Source organism: Microcebus murinus, chromosome 17, assembly GCF_040939455.1.
Source record: "Microcebus murinus isolate Inina chromosome 17, M.murinus_Inina_mat1.0, whole genome shotgun sequence".
NCBI classification, from domain to species: Eukaryota; Metazoa; Chordata; class Mammalia; order Primates; family Cheirogaleidae; genus Microcebus; species Microcebus murinus.
In genome coordinates, this window is record NC_134120.1 from 49,017,583 (window position 1) to 49,033,520 (window position 15,938).

General features: G+C 34.6%; 1 protein-coding gene across 3 annotated transcripts in view; it reads left to right on the forward strand.

Moving 5' to 3' along the window:
• The window catches only part of SMCHD1 (structural maintenance of chromosomes flexible hinge domain containing 1), a 161,865-nt gene that overhangs the window by 8,466 nt on the left and 137,461 nt on the right, over positions 1 to 15,938 (forward strand). For all 3 annotated transcript variants that reach the window (XM_012746148.3, XM_020282427.2, XM_012746149.3), the window contains exons 2-5: positions 5,006 to 5,081; positions 5,774 to 5,935; positions 10,442 to 10,524; positions 11,155 to 11,285. In XM_012746148.3, the coding sequence (XP_012601602.1) occupies positions 5,006 to 5,081; positions 5,774 to 5,935; positions 10,442 to 10,524; positions 11,155 to 11,285 (452 nt within the window). The remainder of the gene's footprint in view (positions 1 to 5,005; positions 5,082 to 5,773; positions 5,936 to 10,441; positions 10,525 to 11,154; positions 11,286 to 15,938) is intronic.

The following is a 15,938-nucleotide window of genomic DNA, read 5'->3' on the forward strand; positions in this document are numbered from 1 at the left end:
CTTAGGTTTAAGTCTGTTATCCAGCGTAAGTTGATTTTTATGAAAGGTGAAAGGTGTGTGTCCTGCTTTAGCCTTCTACAAGTGGCTATCCAGTTTTCCCAGCACCATTTATTGAAAAGGGATTCTTTTCCCCAGCGTATGTTTTTGTCTGCTTTGTCAAAGATTAGATGGCTATATGAGGATGATTTTATATCAGGATTCTCAGAGCTGTTCCACTGGTCAATATTCCTATTTTTGTGCCAATACCAGATTGTTTTAATCACTACAGCTTTGTAGTATAGTTTGATAACTGGCATACTAATACCTCCCATTTTGTTTTTGTTGCCCAGAATTGCTTTTGATATTCGGGGTCTTCTTTGGTTCCATACGAAGTGTAAAATTATTTTTTCTATATCTGTGAAGAATGCTGATGGGATTTTAATAGGTATTGCATTGAATCTGTAGATCAGTTTGGGTAGTATAGACATTTTAATGATGTTGAGTCTGCCCATCGACGAGCATGGAATGGATTTCCATCTGTTTACATCCTCTGCTATTTTCCTTCCTCAGTGTTTCATAGTTGTCCCTGTAGAGGTCTTTTACCTCCTTGGTTAAGTATATTCCTAGGTACTTTAATTTCTTTGTTGCTATTGTGAAGGGAATTGAGTCTTTGATTAGGTTCTCAAAGATATAAATACTTTTTAGAGGTATATTGATCTTAAAAAATCATTTGCAATATAGTTACAAAAGCCCATTTTGTTCTGTAGGATGCATAAGCATATGATTTAACAGTTGGGATATTATAGAAATAAAGTAGTAATGAACTAAAAAAATAAATGGCTTTCATGATCACTCAAAAACCTAATAAAAATCTGTAAGGTCAATTTCTGTCTCTGCTTAACAAACAGAATCTTATTCCCAGTTTATGTCCATAGCTTCCTTTCTCTAGGGTGGAATTGCATATGATATTGAGTATCTTTGAGTATCTCTAAGTTTGCTAAAGTATACCAGATTGCTTTCTAATATGGCTGTACTAATTTTCAGTACTATTTTTGGTCCAGCAATGTATAAAGTCCTATTTCCCTATATGGAGGCCTGTGCTTGATAGGATTGTAATTACAAATTTTTGTCTACCTCATGGGAATGACAAGAAGTTAATTTGCATATTTTTCATATTTTCTAGTCTTTTCCTTTATGGCGTGCACTATTTGTATCTTTTCAGGAATCCTTTTCTACTTCTCAACATTATTTCTCTATATTGTTGTTGAGGTAGAGACTTGCTCTGTTATCCAGGCTAGAGTGCAGGGGCATCATCATAGCTCACTGCAGCCTCAAACTTCTGGCTCAAGTGATCCTCCCACCTCAGTCTTTTGAGTAGCTGGGACCACAGGCATGCATTGCCGCATTACGCCTAGATTTTTAAAATTTTTGTAGAGATGGGGTCTCCCTGGGTTGCTGAGACTGTTCTCAAACTCCTGGGCCCAAGCATTCCTCCCACCTTGGCTCCCAAAATACTGGATTAAAGGTGTGAGCTACCTCGCCTCTATGTTTTCTTCTATAGTTTTGGATTAATGTGCCACTGCTGTAAGTCTCCTAGAATTTATTTTTGTGTATGTCGAGATGGCGTTTTATCTGTTTGCATGTGATGAACTTATGTCAATACCATTTATTGAACGGTTTATTCTTTCCCACCAGTTTGTAATGTCAACTCTGTTTACCAATCTCTCCATGCATATATGTGTGGGCCCATTTCAGAGTCTTCTATTCTCTTCTACCTGTGTATTATAGGATATTTTAAGCTAGATTTTTTTTTTAGACATAGTCTCACTCTGTCACCAAGCTAGAGTGCAATGGCATCACCATAGCTCACTGCATCCTCATGCTGGGCAGAAGTGATCCTCCTGCCTCAGCATTCTTAGTAGTTGGGGCTTCAGGTGCATACCACGCCTGGCTAATTTTTCTATTTTTAGTACAGACAGGGTCTCACTCTTGTTCAGGCTGGTCTCGAACTCCTGAGCTCAAGCAGTCCTCCTGCCTGGGCCTCCCAAAGTGCTAGGATTACAGAGGGGAGCCACTGCACTTGACTGAAACTAGAAATTTTCTTATGAAAACTTCAAACCCCATATACTCATTACCCAGATTTAACAGTTATCAGTAATTTACCATAGTAGCATCACTTTTGTTTTTTGTAATATATATTAAAGTGTGTTCTAGGTTTTAGTTCATTTCAGCCTTAATATACTTCAGCATGAATATCTCTTATCACACTATCACAATTAAGCATTTTTAATGTTATCTAATATATCAGTCCATATTCAGAGTTTTTTGATTGTTTAAAATGTCGTTTTGTTTTGTTTTGTTTTGGTTCCCAAGTTTTAATCAAGAACTCATACAAAATATTTCAGATAATTTTAATCCTCATCTTCTTCCTCTTTTTGTATTGGTTAATTTGGAAGTAATTCGTAACTCTCTTTGCTGTTAGCAACTATACGCAGCCAATCATGAAGATTACTCTTCAAATATTTTTTTGTAAGATATTTCAAATACCTTTTAGAAAAAGGCACCTCAGAAGTGACGGTGATTTTGTTCTTGCTCTTCTCTATGGTTACAACCCCTCTCCTGAGATTCCTAGCTTTTCCGTTCACTTTGATTCTCTTTTTGCAAAAACTGCTCAAAATGAGCAGCATCCGTGATTCCATCTTCTATGGGGTGGGGACAATCAAGAGTGAACTTCAGAACTTGCTTCTTTTTTTTTTTTTGCCCCTCTTCACCACAAGCTTTTTTATGGCCATCATGGCAGCAGCAGCGGAGGCAGAAAGGCCAAAAAAGGGTGCTCATGTTGAACGTTATTTTTTTATGTTTCTTTATTCTTTTTCAGATTTAAAGCATTTAAACAAACCTCTCCTCTCTGAGTCTCTAGTTTTCTTGCAATTGACCTATTAAGAAATCCACTAGGTATTTCTTTAATATTCCATGTGCTAGAATTGTCTATATTTTTTTATGGTATCATTTAACTTATTTTATCTCCATATATATCTTGTAAATTAGAAGTTAGCTCTGAAGGCTTGATTTAAGCCAACTCTCTGGAGTTGGGAGGCAAAGAAATACTTTGTAGGTGTTCCTGTGCTGGTACTTCATATCACATCACAATGGGAGGCGCATAATGTGTGGATGTTTCACCCACTCATAGCAGTGCTAACAGTGAATTTGTGGGATTCAGGTGGTTTCAGTTGGATGCCTCCATAAGAAAGTTTTGATCTGATGCTTCACGTATTGATGATGATGTTCTTCTGATTGCCATTCTTCCTATATTTAGTAGCTAGAATTCTTTTAAAGAACAACTTTGCCTCATTAGCTGGAGATATTTGGTTACCCTGAAATGCAGTTGGTAAAAGAAAAGCAGTATAAATGATTTGTTCTTTCCCTTTAATTTGTTGGTATTCAGAGTAAGGAGTTTATGCCCTAGGTAATTTCAGTAGTGAGCAATAAGTGTTTTTTATTAGTATCAGTATTGAAGATTTGAGTATTATTAGTCTAGATTTTTTTAGTCTTCCATGGAAAGGTTTTTCTAGATTAACTAGTCCATCACTACCTGAAGCAGAAGCCTTTTTCTTAACTGTACATCATCATTGTTTCATTTTAAAAAGAGCATGTGTCTTAATGTAAGTGAAAATTTTCATTTTTTGGTTGTGAGGTTTCATAGTTGATGTCTTCATTGGTCATTTGTATTTTCTCCATTTGATTGTTCATGTCTTTTTGCTTTATCTCTTTTTTTTTTTATTTTTTTATTTTTGAGACAGAGTCTCACTTTGTTGCCCAGGCTAGAGTGAGTGCCGTGGCGTCAGCCTGGCTCACAGCAACCTCAGTCTCTGGGACTCAGCGATCCTACTGCCTCAGCCTCCCGAGTAGCTGGGACTACAGGCATGTGCTACCATGCCCGGATAATTTTTTTTTTTTTTTGTATATATATTTTTAGTTGGTCAATTAATTTATTTCTATTTTTGGTAGAGACGGGGTCTCGCTCAGGCTGGTTTCGAACTTCTGACCTTGAGCAATCCACCCGCCTCGGCCTCCCAAAGTGCTAGGATTACAGGCGTGAGCCACCACGCCCGACCGCTTTATCTCCTTTGATCTTTGCCTTCTTAATTTATGAAGTCTTTTTGTCTGTTATGGCTGCTAACCCTTGTTTCTTGCTGCAATTTCCCCCTATAATTTATAATTTGCTTTAATTCTTTAAAGTTTTCTTTTGGTTAAGTTTAAAATGAATGTAAAGATTCTTTAATATAGATATTCTGCATAGCATGGTTGTCCTTATTTCAGGGCTATAAAATATCAACCTGTTTTCTTCTATTTTGTTTTTATATATTTAAATAGCTAATCCATATTAACATAGGTATTATGTTAATGTTTAGCTCCAGATAAATTGGTAACTTGTATATTGCCATGAAATAATGTATCTTTTTCCTGGGTAGATCCTGCTGATGTTAAAACTCTTTCAAAATGTACCACCTAATTGCTAGTGTTCCTAGGTGGCATATAGTAGCAGAAAAAACAACCTTGTTAAATAGTAATTTATATAGATTTATGCTATATTGATTATGCAAAGGCAAAATTTAAAAATACTGAGGCTGGGCATGGTGGCTCATGCCTGTAATCCTAGCACTTTGGGATTAGGAGATCAAAACCAGCCTTGGCAGTATAGCAAGACCCTGTCTCTACAAAAAATAAAAAAATCAGCCAGGTGTGGTGGTGCACACTTGTAGTCCCAGCTACTGCAGAGGCTGAGGCAGGAGGATCACTAGAGGCAGGAGTTTGAGGTTACATTGAGCTCCAGACTGGGTGACAGAGCAAGACCCTATTCCTAAAAAAAACCCAAAAAACCCAACAAACCAAGTCTTATATTTCCTAGACAAATAAGTATAGTAATTGTTACAAGATTATAATATACTATCAATATTTTCATATTTTTATAAACTTGAATAATACATTTATTTCCTTTGAGTAATAACTGATTTTATTTCTCCAGACACTTGGCATTTCACCTGAAGAAAAATTTGTTATTACAACAACAAGTAGGAAAGAAATTACCTGTGATAATTTTGGTGAGTAAACATTGTTACATAGATAAGCATCTTAATCTATTGATGATTTTGGTTAATTTGTTGAGATGAGGGAGGAAACTGGCTATATGTGCATAGTTTGCTCAGAGGTCATATTTTTCAAGTGTTATTATAGAAAAATAGTTGATAATCAGCTGTGGCTGTAGAAAACAAGACTCTTAACACCTAGCATAAATCTTCAGTTTGGACCCTTAAGAAGCTACTTTTTCTAACCAACTTGAATTCTTCTGTTATCTTTTTTTTATCAAGTTAGTTTCCAAGACCTGTCAGTTTTTCATGTCTGATTCTTTTTGAATTTATTTTTTTATTTTATTTTATTTTTATAAAATATTTAATTCTAAATTTATTTTTCTTATTTTTTTCATATATTGACAAGTATCTGCATCTAGGTCTTTTTGAATTTAACCATTCTTCATTCAGGTTGATACAGCTCTAGTGCACATCCTCATCTGATTTCCTGTGATAGTTTAACTTATTAAGAATTTAGTGTTTTGAGTGAGAGTGTGTGCTTGTTTCATCAATATCATCAATAAAATCTGAATTTATAGGTAGATGTGTTGTTTGGGAGTTTGTACCATTGTTAAAGATATTTCATAGGTACAATTTGTATATTCAGAATTTATCAGTTCATTGAGTTTCTGGTGCTAACCTAGCACTTAAACTCTTGATTACAGATGAAACTGTTAAAGATGGAGTCACCCTATACCTGTTACAGTCAGTCAATCAGTTACTTCTAACAGCTACAAAAGAACGAATTGACTTCTTACCTCACTATGACACACTGGTTAAAAGTGGCATGTATGAATATTATGCAAGTGAAGGACAGAATCCATTGCGTAAGTATTCCATTTATACTAACTTTGATAAACTGTTATTCTCCTTTATCCCTTGGGCTTGTGTCATGTTTCTTCACTTTGTAAAAAATCTTCTCAGTCTACTTTATTAGAAGACTGATCGTTCATTTTGAGCTTCCTTACACAACTGCATTATCACAATATATTTCTTTTTCTACCTAAGTCACCTTTAGAGTAAAGATGCTCTTTATTAAAGCTAACTTGCTAGTAGAACTCATTTCTTTTCAGCTTAGAAAGGATCTTGTACCTACACATCTTTCCATCTCTTGTATACTCTCCTTTCCTGATTTATTCTTCCTGGCCTCCTACATACTTTTCCCAATTAAGAAAATATTTCTATTATCTTACAAGTTTATATGGCTAAATTGCATAAGTAAGTAGTTTGTGTTCTTCTCATATCTTTAGCATTTCCTTCTGCCTTTATTACTTGCCAGGTTCTGTCCCACCTCTAGATTGTTTGCTAGTGATCTTTACAAATCAGTTGATTTACTGAATACTTTCTCTCTGGACCCTCCCAAAGTGTTTAATACTACTTAGATGTTCATTGTAAACTTTGTTATTAATATTATTTTTCTCATTATATATGCATTATTATTTGTGGGAAATTAGAAAACATAGATAAGCAAAAAAAAAAAACCATAAAGAACATCTCTACCACCCAGACATAACCACCACTAACACTTTATGTCTATTATTTCAGACCTTTTCATGTTATCTTATTTTTTAAAATCATTTTATATGATGCATACTTCTTTAATCTACTTTTTTGTTTAAAAATAAAGTGAACATATTTAATATATATAAATATATATTTTTGATGATATCTAGATAACTTAATTTATTTGAACAGTATTCTTCTATAAGTAGACATTTAGGTTGTTTTTAGTTCTTTCATTGTTACAAATGACCCCTAATGTTCTTGTGAGTAAATCTTTATGTGTATCCTTACCTTACTACTGCTATTATTACTATCAGCTGCAGTGCCAGGTACTGTGCCAAGTACATTATGAGCATTATCTCATTTAATCCTTAATCATGTGTGGTTGCTAATGTTAGGAAATGACATAGGTGATGATCCTATTTTGCAGAAGAAATTGGGGCTAAGAGATTTTAGGTAACTTATCCAAGGCCACTCTGCTATTTAGAGCCAGGATTTGAACCCTAGCAGAGTGACTTCAGAGCTCAAATTTATAACCAGTACATTTAGTACCTCCCACATTGTTGTTTTTTACAAAAAAGCTCTTATTTCTCCCATTTTAAAAACACCATAATCTTCCTCCACTAGCTACTGTCCAGTTTTTTGCTCCTGTTTATAGTAAAACTCCTCAAAAGAGTTGACTGTATTCACTATCAGCAGTACTTTTCTTCCTCCCATTCTCTCCTGATTACGCTGATGAGGTGGTTGCCCCTACCACTCTACAGTGCCTACTCTTTTAGGGTCACCAATGACTAAATTGACTAAATCCCATGATTAATTTTTAGTTCTCATTTTACTTGAGCATTATTTGACATAGTTTTATCACATCTTCCTCTCTGATACACGTTTTTTTACGTGGTATTCATTTTTATCTCACTGTCTACCTTCTCTTCTTTTCTCTCCCTACCTTCTTAATGTTGAAGTGCCTCAGGGCTTAGTCCTTGGTTCTTTACCTTTTGTCTTACCTCACTTGGTGATCTGGTCCAGGCTCATGGCTCTAAATACTAACTATCTTTATAGAAGTGACTGTCAAATGGAGGTGGCAAGAAATGGTAATTTTTAGTTAAATATTGAAAACAGTACTACACTTACCTCTTGAATTCCAGTTTGGGTCTTCCAGCTGCCTATGTAGCATCTCCATTAGGACGTCTAAAATGGGAACACTGATCTGTTCATTAAATTCTATACTGCACATAGTTTTCCCCATCCGAATTGATCATTATCCCTGTGTTTTCCCTGTCTTTAATTTGCTCAGGCCACAAGTTAAGTCAGTTTTCTTTGTCTCATACCTCTCATTCAATATGTCAGAAAATCTCATTGGTCTTTATCTTCAATATTTATTTAAAAATGATCGTTTCTCACCATTTCTATTGCTATCACCTAGTTTGAGGCACCATCATACCACCTAGATTATATATTGGCTTCTTAACTGGTATCTTTCTTTTTATTTCTGTCCATACAAGGTTTGAAAAGTAAGATTGTGTTATTCTTCTGCTGAAAACACTCATAACTCAACAATTTCACTAAGAGTAAAAGCCATAGTCCTTAGTTACTGACAAGCTTTAGCAGCTCTGCACTGTACCTCTCTGACTTTGTTTCTACTACTCTTCTTGCTTGTTCACTCCTTTCCAGTGCCAGCCATATTCTAAGCTTAGGGAATGTTGTCTGGATTGCTCTTCCTCCAGATAGCCCTGGACTCATTCTGTCACCTAATTCAAGTCTTATTTGTCTGTTACCTTCTCAGTAAGACTTCCCTCATTTAATTGCAATGGTCTTCCCTCTGTCTTTATGTTATTTTATTCTTTTTCTCAGTTCTGTTGATTTTTTTCCATAGTACATACCCCTTCTAACATACTATAGAATTTACTTATTTATTATGATTATATTTTATTTACCATCTTCCTCTATTAGAATGTTAAATCTGTAAGAACAGAACCTTTGTCCATTTTGTTCAATTCCTAGAACAATACCTGGCAAATAGTAAGTACATAAGTATTTGAATATTGAATGAATCTTTAATTCTTTCCTTGGGGATAAATTTCTAAATGTATAATTATAGAGTCAACAGATATATTCATTTTAAAGACTTTCAATATAGTTTGTTTAATTACCTTCCAGATTAGTCGTATCAGTTTTTATTCCTATCATCATCATGAGGATAAACAGAGAACCTCAGTGCTTAAATTTTTGTTTGATTTCCATGAGTTTACAGTATGTTCCTGCATCTTTCCTTACTTCTGTTTCCCAGCTTCTGGTTCTTGACTGTGTGGTGGATGTTTCTTCAAGTCATGCTGATCTTTTCTTTTTACACTTTTATCTTAGTTATGTTATCTTAACTATTGTACCTATGTCAGTGAAGGAAAAATCCTTATCTCTGGCTGTCTTTAGTCTCTCATTTGTGCTTTGTATATGCTTCAGCTCCTTGTAGAATACCTCTACTCGTTGAACTTGGTGTGGTGGTAGGGCATTATATCTAAAACTGAATTTTTCTTTCCTCCACTCTAAATTTTCCCTTATGGGATATATGACCATTTATCCAGTCTTTTAGAGGCAGAAACTCAAATGCATTTTGGATTTCTTTTTCCTCTTCTTTTTATCTAATCAGATACTAAGTTTTATTCATTTCTTCCTTCTAAGGTAAGTCTTTTTTCCTCCCATTTCCTGCAATGTTCCTTCTTCATTTTCTTTTCTTTTTTTTTTGAAGGGACAGTGTCTGACTCTATTGCCCAGGCTGAAGTGCATGCAGTGGCAGTCTTAAACTCCTAGGCTCAAGTGATCTTCCTTAGTAGCTGGGATTACAAGCACACCACTATGTCTCGCTAACTTTTAAAATTTTTTTAGAGATGGAGTGTTGGTATGTTGCCCAGGCTGGTCTCAAATTCCTGATCTCAAGCAATTTTCCTGCCTAAGCCCCCAGAATTGCCAGGATTACAGGCAGAGAGCTACCATGTCTAGCTCCTTTCTTCATTTTCTAGAGTTATTGCCCTTAGCCAGATCCTTACACATGTCTAATTTGTGCTAACTTTTTTGTAATTAGTTCATAAACATAGGCATCCCTCAAGTGTTTAGAATGAATGGAAGTGCTTGCTATAGTGCCATTCTGTGGATTAATTACAGCTTTAGTTGGGTTAAGCTTCTGTGGAATTAAGAGATATAAATTTGGTATGTTCCTTTTCTTTTTAATTAATGGAATAAAAGCAGGAAATAGTTTGAATAGTGACCTTGAAGAAAAGTGAGTATTAGTAAATGCTCTGCCAGTGATAAATTGAATGTGAAGTTGGTGGTGTGGTAGGTAATCGATAGCAGTTTTGTGTTCAGTTGTGTAGCTGTGTTCTGCCATTTGACAAGTTTCTGTTAGTCAAGAGAATTCTGTATCCAGATTAGCTTTTAAGAAACACAGAAACACTTACAGTTGCTTTATATTTGCCCCCATGTCTCTAAATGTGCTTACTTTGGACTTGTGCATAATGTAATTACATACCACAAACTATTATTTGATTTTATGGTCATGGTATTCTGTTTGTCTCTTACTAGGAATCATGGTTGGCTAAGTAATACCATATCACATTCAAGTACTGGTTGATGGCTGCTTTTTTATGCTAGTGATGATTTGTGTTGATGCCTTTATTATGTATTATATTGTTAGGATCAGGACAATACTTTAATTATAGCTCCTTGGAAAATAAAAGTGATGGCTTTAAGATACTTGAGAATTTCTTCCATTTTGAACTTTCATATGAAATATTTAGTAGGGAAAAGTTAAGCAATAATGTTTTCTTAATCTTTTCCAGCATTTGCACTTGCGGAATTAATTGATAATTCATTGTCTGCCACTTCTCGTAACATTGGTATTAGAAGAATACAGATCAAATTGGTAAGAAAATAATACTATAAAGCAATTTAACTTTTACTTTTGTAAGAGTAGTATAAGTTCATTGGAGAAAAATTAGAAAATAAGGATAACATAATAATTATCAGGTATCTCTTTATCCATTGTTAAAATTTTCCCATGTGTCCTTTCTATGCATGTATGTGTACATTTTATTTTTTATAATCTTGTGTTTTCCCTTAATAGAGAACATCGTTAATATTTGCCATATCACGAATATTCTGTAACAAAATAGTCTACTGCTATGAGTAGTTTATTGGCTATAATATAAATTCTGTAGTCAGTGTTCTGTTGGACATTTACATATTTTTATGTTTTTGCCACTGAAAGCAATGCTGGGATGATGAATATTATTGTATGTCTTTGTACACATATGTGATTATTTCCCTAAGTTAAATTCTGAAAAATGGAATTTCTAGGCTGGAGGACATGTAGAATTCTGTGGCTTATGATACCTATAGCTGAAGTGCCTTTCAGAAAGTTATTTTAATTTACACTTCCACCAGCAATGTATGAGTGAGCTCATTGAATCACTTTTTTTCATATTTAACTTATCATGTTTTAAAATATTGATTTGACTTTGTTCTATCTTTTTGAACTTACTTTGTTTCATAGCTTTTTGATGAAACACAAGGAAGACCTGCTGTTGCAGTGATAGATAATGGAAGAGGAATGACCTCTAAGCAGCTTAACAACTGGGCCGTGTATAGGTTGTCAAAATTTACAAGGCAAGGTGACTTTGAAAGGTTAGAAAACCTCACTTTTTTATGGGTAGCTATGTATTTTAATAAGGATGAAAATTCTAATATGCCTTTAGATACACATGATACATTCGAAGTTTTGATGTTATCAGCATATTTATTTAGGTTTTGATATTATAGAATCTTTATGATTAATACTCAGAAATAGTTAGAACTACAAAATGTGGTGCCTTTCCGTTGAATAGCTCTTTTTGCATTTCTTGAGATATGTAGGATAGTTATGGTGATAAGTTGAGTACCTTGGAGCTTTTCCCCTTTTCTTACTAATTCTGTGTAGCCTCTAGAATAGTAGAATGGTTTTGAAACAGACTTTAGAAATTACTTCATACCACTTGCAAAATGTCTAAAACTACATATGGTTCTATGGAATTTACTATTATTGCTCTACTTTCAGAACTCTCTTTTGCAGAAGATTTACAGCTATTAGGGCGTAGAATCCAGTCATAAGTTTTATATCAGAATATGCTTATAGAAAATATCCTGAATATGAATGTCATAGGGAAAACAAAATACACTTAACAGCTGTCAGACATAAAAAGATTTGGATTCTTAGAATAGCAGACTCTAGCAAAAAGAGCTTTGATTCACGAGTCTTTTGATATTTTAAGATATGTTGTGTACCTCAGATAGCATGCCTGGGAAGAATCTGGCATTCTTATTAAGTAGTTAGTGTTTGTTCATGACCTGCTTTGCTCTTTGCTGTGCTGTGTTGAGAAAAGTCACCCACATTTAAGGATCACTGTCAATAATGTGTTAAAATTTGTATCAGAATATGCTTATAGAAAATATCCTGAATATGAATGTCATCGGGAAAACAAAATACACTAACAGCTGTCAGACATAAAAAGATTTGGATTCTTAGAATAGCATACTCTAGCAAAAAGAGCTTTGATTCACAAGTCTTTTGATATTAGAAAAATATCGGTTAAGTCAACTAGAAGAATAGAAAGAAATTAAATCTTAATTGGATTCATGGGACATTGTCTCTGATTTTTCTGTAGATCTTAGCACAACACAAACTTAACCCAAATTTAGGGAAATTTTAATTTCTGATAAAAATCTTGTTGATGGTTTATTATTACTGAAATTTTTTGTAGAGACAGGATCATGCTATGTTGTGCTGGCTGATCTTGAACTCCTGGCCTCAAGCCATCCTTCTGCCTTGGCCTCCTAAAGTGCTGATATTACAAGCATGAGCCACCACACTTGTCCCCTGTTGCTGGTTTTGATCCCAGCTTTATAGGTATTGTGTTAGTAAACAGTTGTTATTATAGCTGTTAGGTATTCATACTGTCTTTGAGTTCAGTATCAGTCTCTTGGACCACTCTTGTTTCTATCAACATCAGATACCCTTTAGTCTTCTAGCTTCTGCTTCTATCGAAGAAATTACCTGTTGCTTTACTCCTTCCATTTCAGTTTTTACTGGATATAAGAGTGGGTTTTAGGAGATAGACTATGGAGGAAGAGGAAGAACAGGCTAATAGTACAAAACAACTGACAGTTTTGGCTGGTAGCTTATGTTGTATTGGAGAGAGAAATAAGCAAACACAAAAATTACATTTATAAGTATTTCAGTTATTCATTATTACTGTGAATAAAATGTACAGTGATATGATAGGGTTGATGGGTATCTCCTTTAGGTAAAGTGGTTGGAAAAGAAAGCCTCTTTGTGGTTATATTTGAGTTGAGGCTTGAATGATTTCAAGAACACAGCCAAATTAAGGTCTACAGAAAGAGTATTTCAAGTAGAAGAAACATTAGCAAAGGCAAAGACTTCTGAAACTGTGACAGTCCTGTTTTGTTTGAGAGACAGAAAGGAGACCAATGTGGTTGGAGCATAGAATGTGAAGGGGAGAGTATGGGGAGATGAGATAACTTTCATTCACCTGGGTACTACCTTCTTCCCCCACCGTTTTTATTTTGAAAAATTTCAAGCCAGCAGTTAAGCTGTAAGAACAGTACTGGCACTCATATCCTTAAGCTAGATTTATTAGTCGTTAACATTTTCTCACATTTATTATCTGTCTGCATATACGCACACACACACACTTTCTTTTCCTGAATCATTTAAAAGTATGTTGTAGTCAGTTCATGACATTTCCCTTATAAATACTGTAGCATGTACCTTTTGAGCATAAGGGCATTCTCACAAATAACCATAAAGTGATTATCACACCCAAGAAATTTATCATTGAAAATAATGTCTACTGTAATGTCCATATTAGATTTTTTTGTTGTCATGTCTATCTAGTCTTTATGATAGTTCCCTCACCTTTTATGTTTTTCATAATATTTTTATTTTTTAGTAAAGTTCAGGTTAGTTTTCTTATAAAATGATCCACAACCTGGATCTGAGTGTTTCCTCAGCACTATTCTTTTCCTTAGTATTTCACTATGAACATTTTTAAACATACACAAGAGTGTAATTCTACAGCAAATACCCATATACCTGCACCCCGTTTCTGCCATTGATAGTTGCTTTACTACATATTCATCTATCTCACCAACCATCAGTTCATCTTATTTTTTGATTCAGTTCAAAATAAATAAACGATGTCAGTACACTTTCTCCTAATACTGAAACATGACAAGTTGAATATTTTGTTTTTTTGAGATAAAATTTATATACTGTACAGTTAAATGCTCATATCTATCTTAAGTGTATCATCATTGAATTTATTTTTCTATGCAGATATAATTTACTATAAAATTCGCAGTTTTTTTTTTGTTGTTGTTGTTTTTTTTTGAGGCAGCGTCTTACTCTGTTGCTTGGGCTGCAGTGCAGTAGTGTCATTATAGCTCACTGCAACCTCAAACTCATGGGCTCAAGTGATTCTCCTGCTTCAGCCTCCTGAGTAGCTGGGACTATAGGCACGTGCCACCACACCTAGCTAAATTTTTACATTTTTTGTAGAGATGAGAGTCTCACTTTTGCTCAGGCTGGTCTTGAACTTCAGACCTCAAATGATCCTCCTGCCTTGGCCTCCCAAGGTGCTAGGATTACAGGTCTGAGCCACCATGCTTAGCCAAAATTCACAGTATTAAAGTACAAAAACTGCTGCTACATAGCTTCTTCCCCTCCCACTCCTGTATACTATTATTTTCATATAAATGAGAGTTTTATACATTATAATGCCATCACCACAGTTTTATGCCATTATTTAAAAAATTAGGTAGGAGAAAAGAGTTACAAACAAAAAAAATACATTTATATTGTCTTTTCTAATTATTTATATAGTAACTACCTTACTATTCTCTTTATTTCTTCATATGTATTTGAGTAACTTTCAGATGTTCTTTAATTTCAGCCCTGAACCCTCTTTAGTAGCTCCAGTAAAGCAGATCTGCTAATGACAAATTCTGTCTGTTTTTGTTTATCTGAGAATTTCTTAATCTTTCTGTTATTTTTGAAGGCTACCATGCTGGATAAAGAACTCTTGGTTGACACTCTTTTTCAACACTTTGAATATGTTAGCCCATTGCTTTTTGGCTTTTTTGTTTCTGATGAGAAATCAGCTGATAATCTTATTTGGGATCCCTGTTTGTCTTTGGCTATTGGTACTTTAACACTGATGAGTCTAGGTGTAGATCTTTTTGAGTTCATCCTGCTGGGAATTCATTAAGTTTCTTGAATATGTAGCATAATGTTTTCATCAAATTTGGCAATTTTTTGGCCATTATTTCTCAAAACATCTTTTCTCTCTTCTCCTACAACTCCTGTTATCCATATATTGGTACACTTGATGGTGTCACACATGTAGGTCTCTGAGGCTCTGATAATTTTTCTTCATTTTTCTTTTTGTTCCTTAGAGTAAATCTCACTCTGCTTTCAAGTTCATGGATTCTTCTACCAACTCAAATCTGCTTATGGGTCTCTTAAGTGAATTTTTCATTTCAGTTATTATTCTTTCCAGATCCAGAATTTCTATATGGTTCTTTTTTATAATTTGTCTCTATTGATTTTTTTTTAATTTGATGAAATACTGTTCTCATACTTTCCTTTAGTTCATTGAACATGGTTTCTATTAGTTCTTTGAATATATTTAAAATAGCTGGGCTCTTCTGGGACAGTTTCTGCTAACTACTCTTTGTCCTGTGTGTAGGCAATACTTTAATATTTCTTTGCATGGCTTATAATTTTTTATTCATAAGTGGATATATTAAGTAGTACAATGTAGCAACTCTGGAAATCTGATCCTCTCCTCCCCAGGGCTTGTTGTTGCTTCTGTTTGTTGTTGTATGTTTGTGTGGTGGCTTCCCTGCACTAATTCTGTATCCGTTATCTCACGTTACCATTGAAACCTTGAGCTTAGTGGTCAACTAATGAGTGAACATTTTCTTAAATGCCTTGAAATCCAATGTCTCCCAGCTTTTGCTGATGGTCTCTGTGTGCATAAGGAGAATGTTTTTAATGCTCAGTCACACAGTTTACAACTTAAGTGTTAGCTTTTGCTACTTGCACGAAACCTTAAGGTCAGCCAGAGGTGAGTGATTAGGGCCTTCTCAGTTCTTTCTTGAGCATGTGTACAGGTGTGACCTTCTCAATCCTCATGAGTATGCTGAAGCTTTTAAAAACTACTATGGTGATGGGCACAGTGGCTTTAGCCTGTAATCCTAGCATTCTGGGAGGCCAAGGCG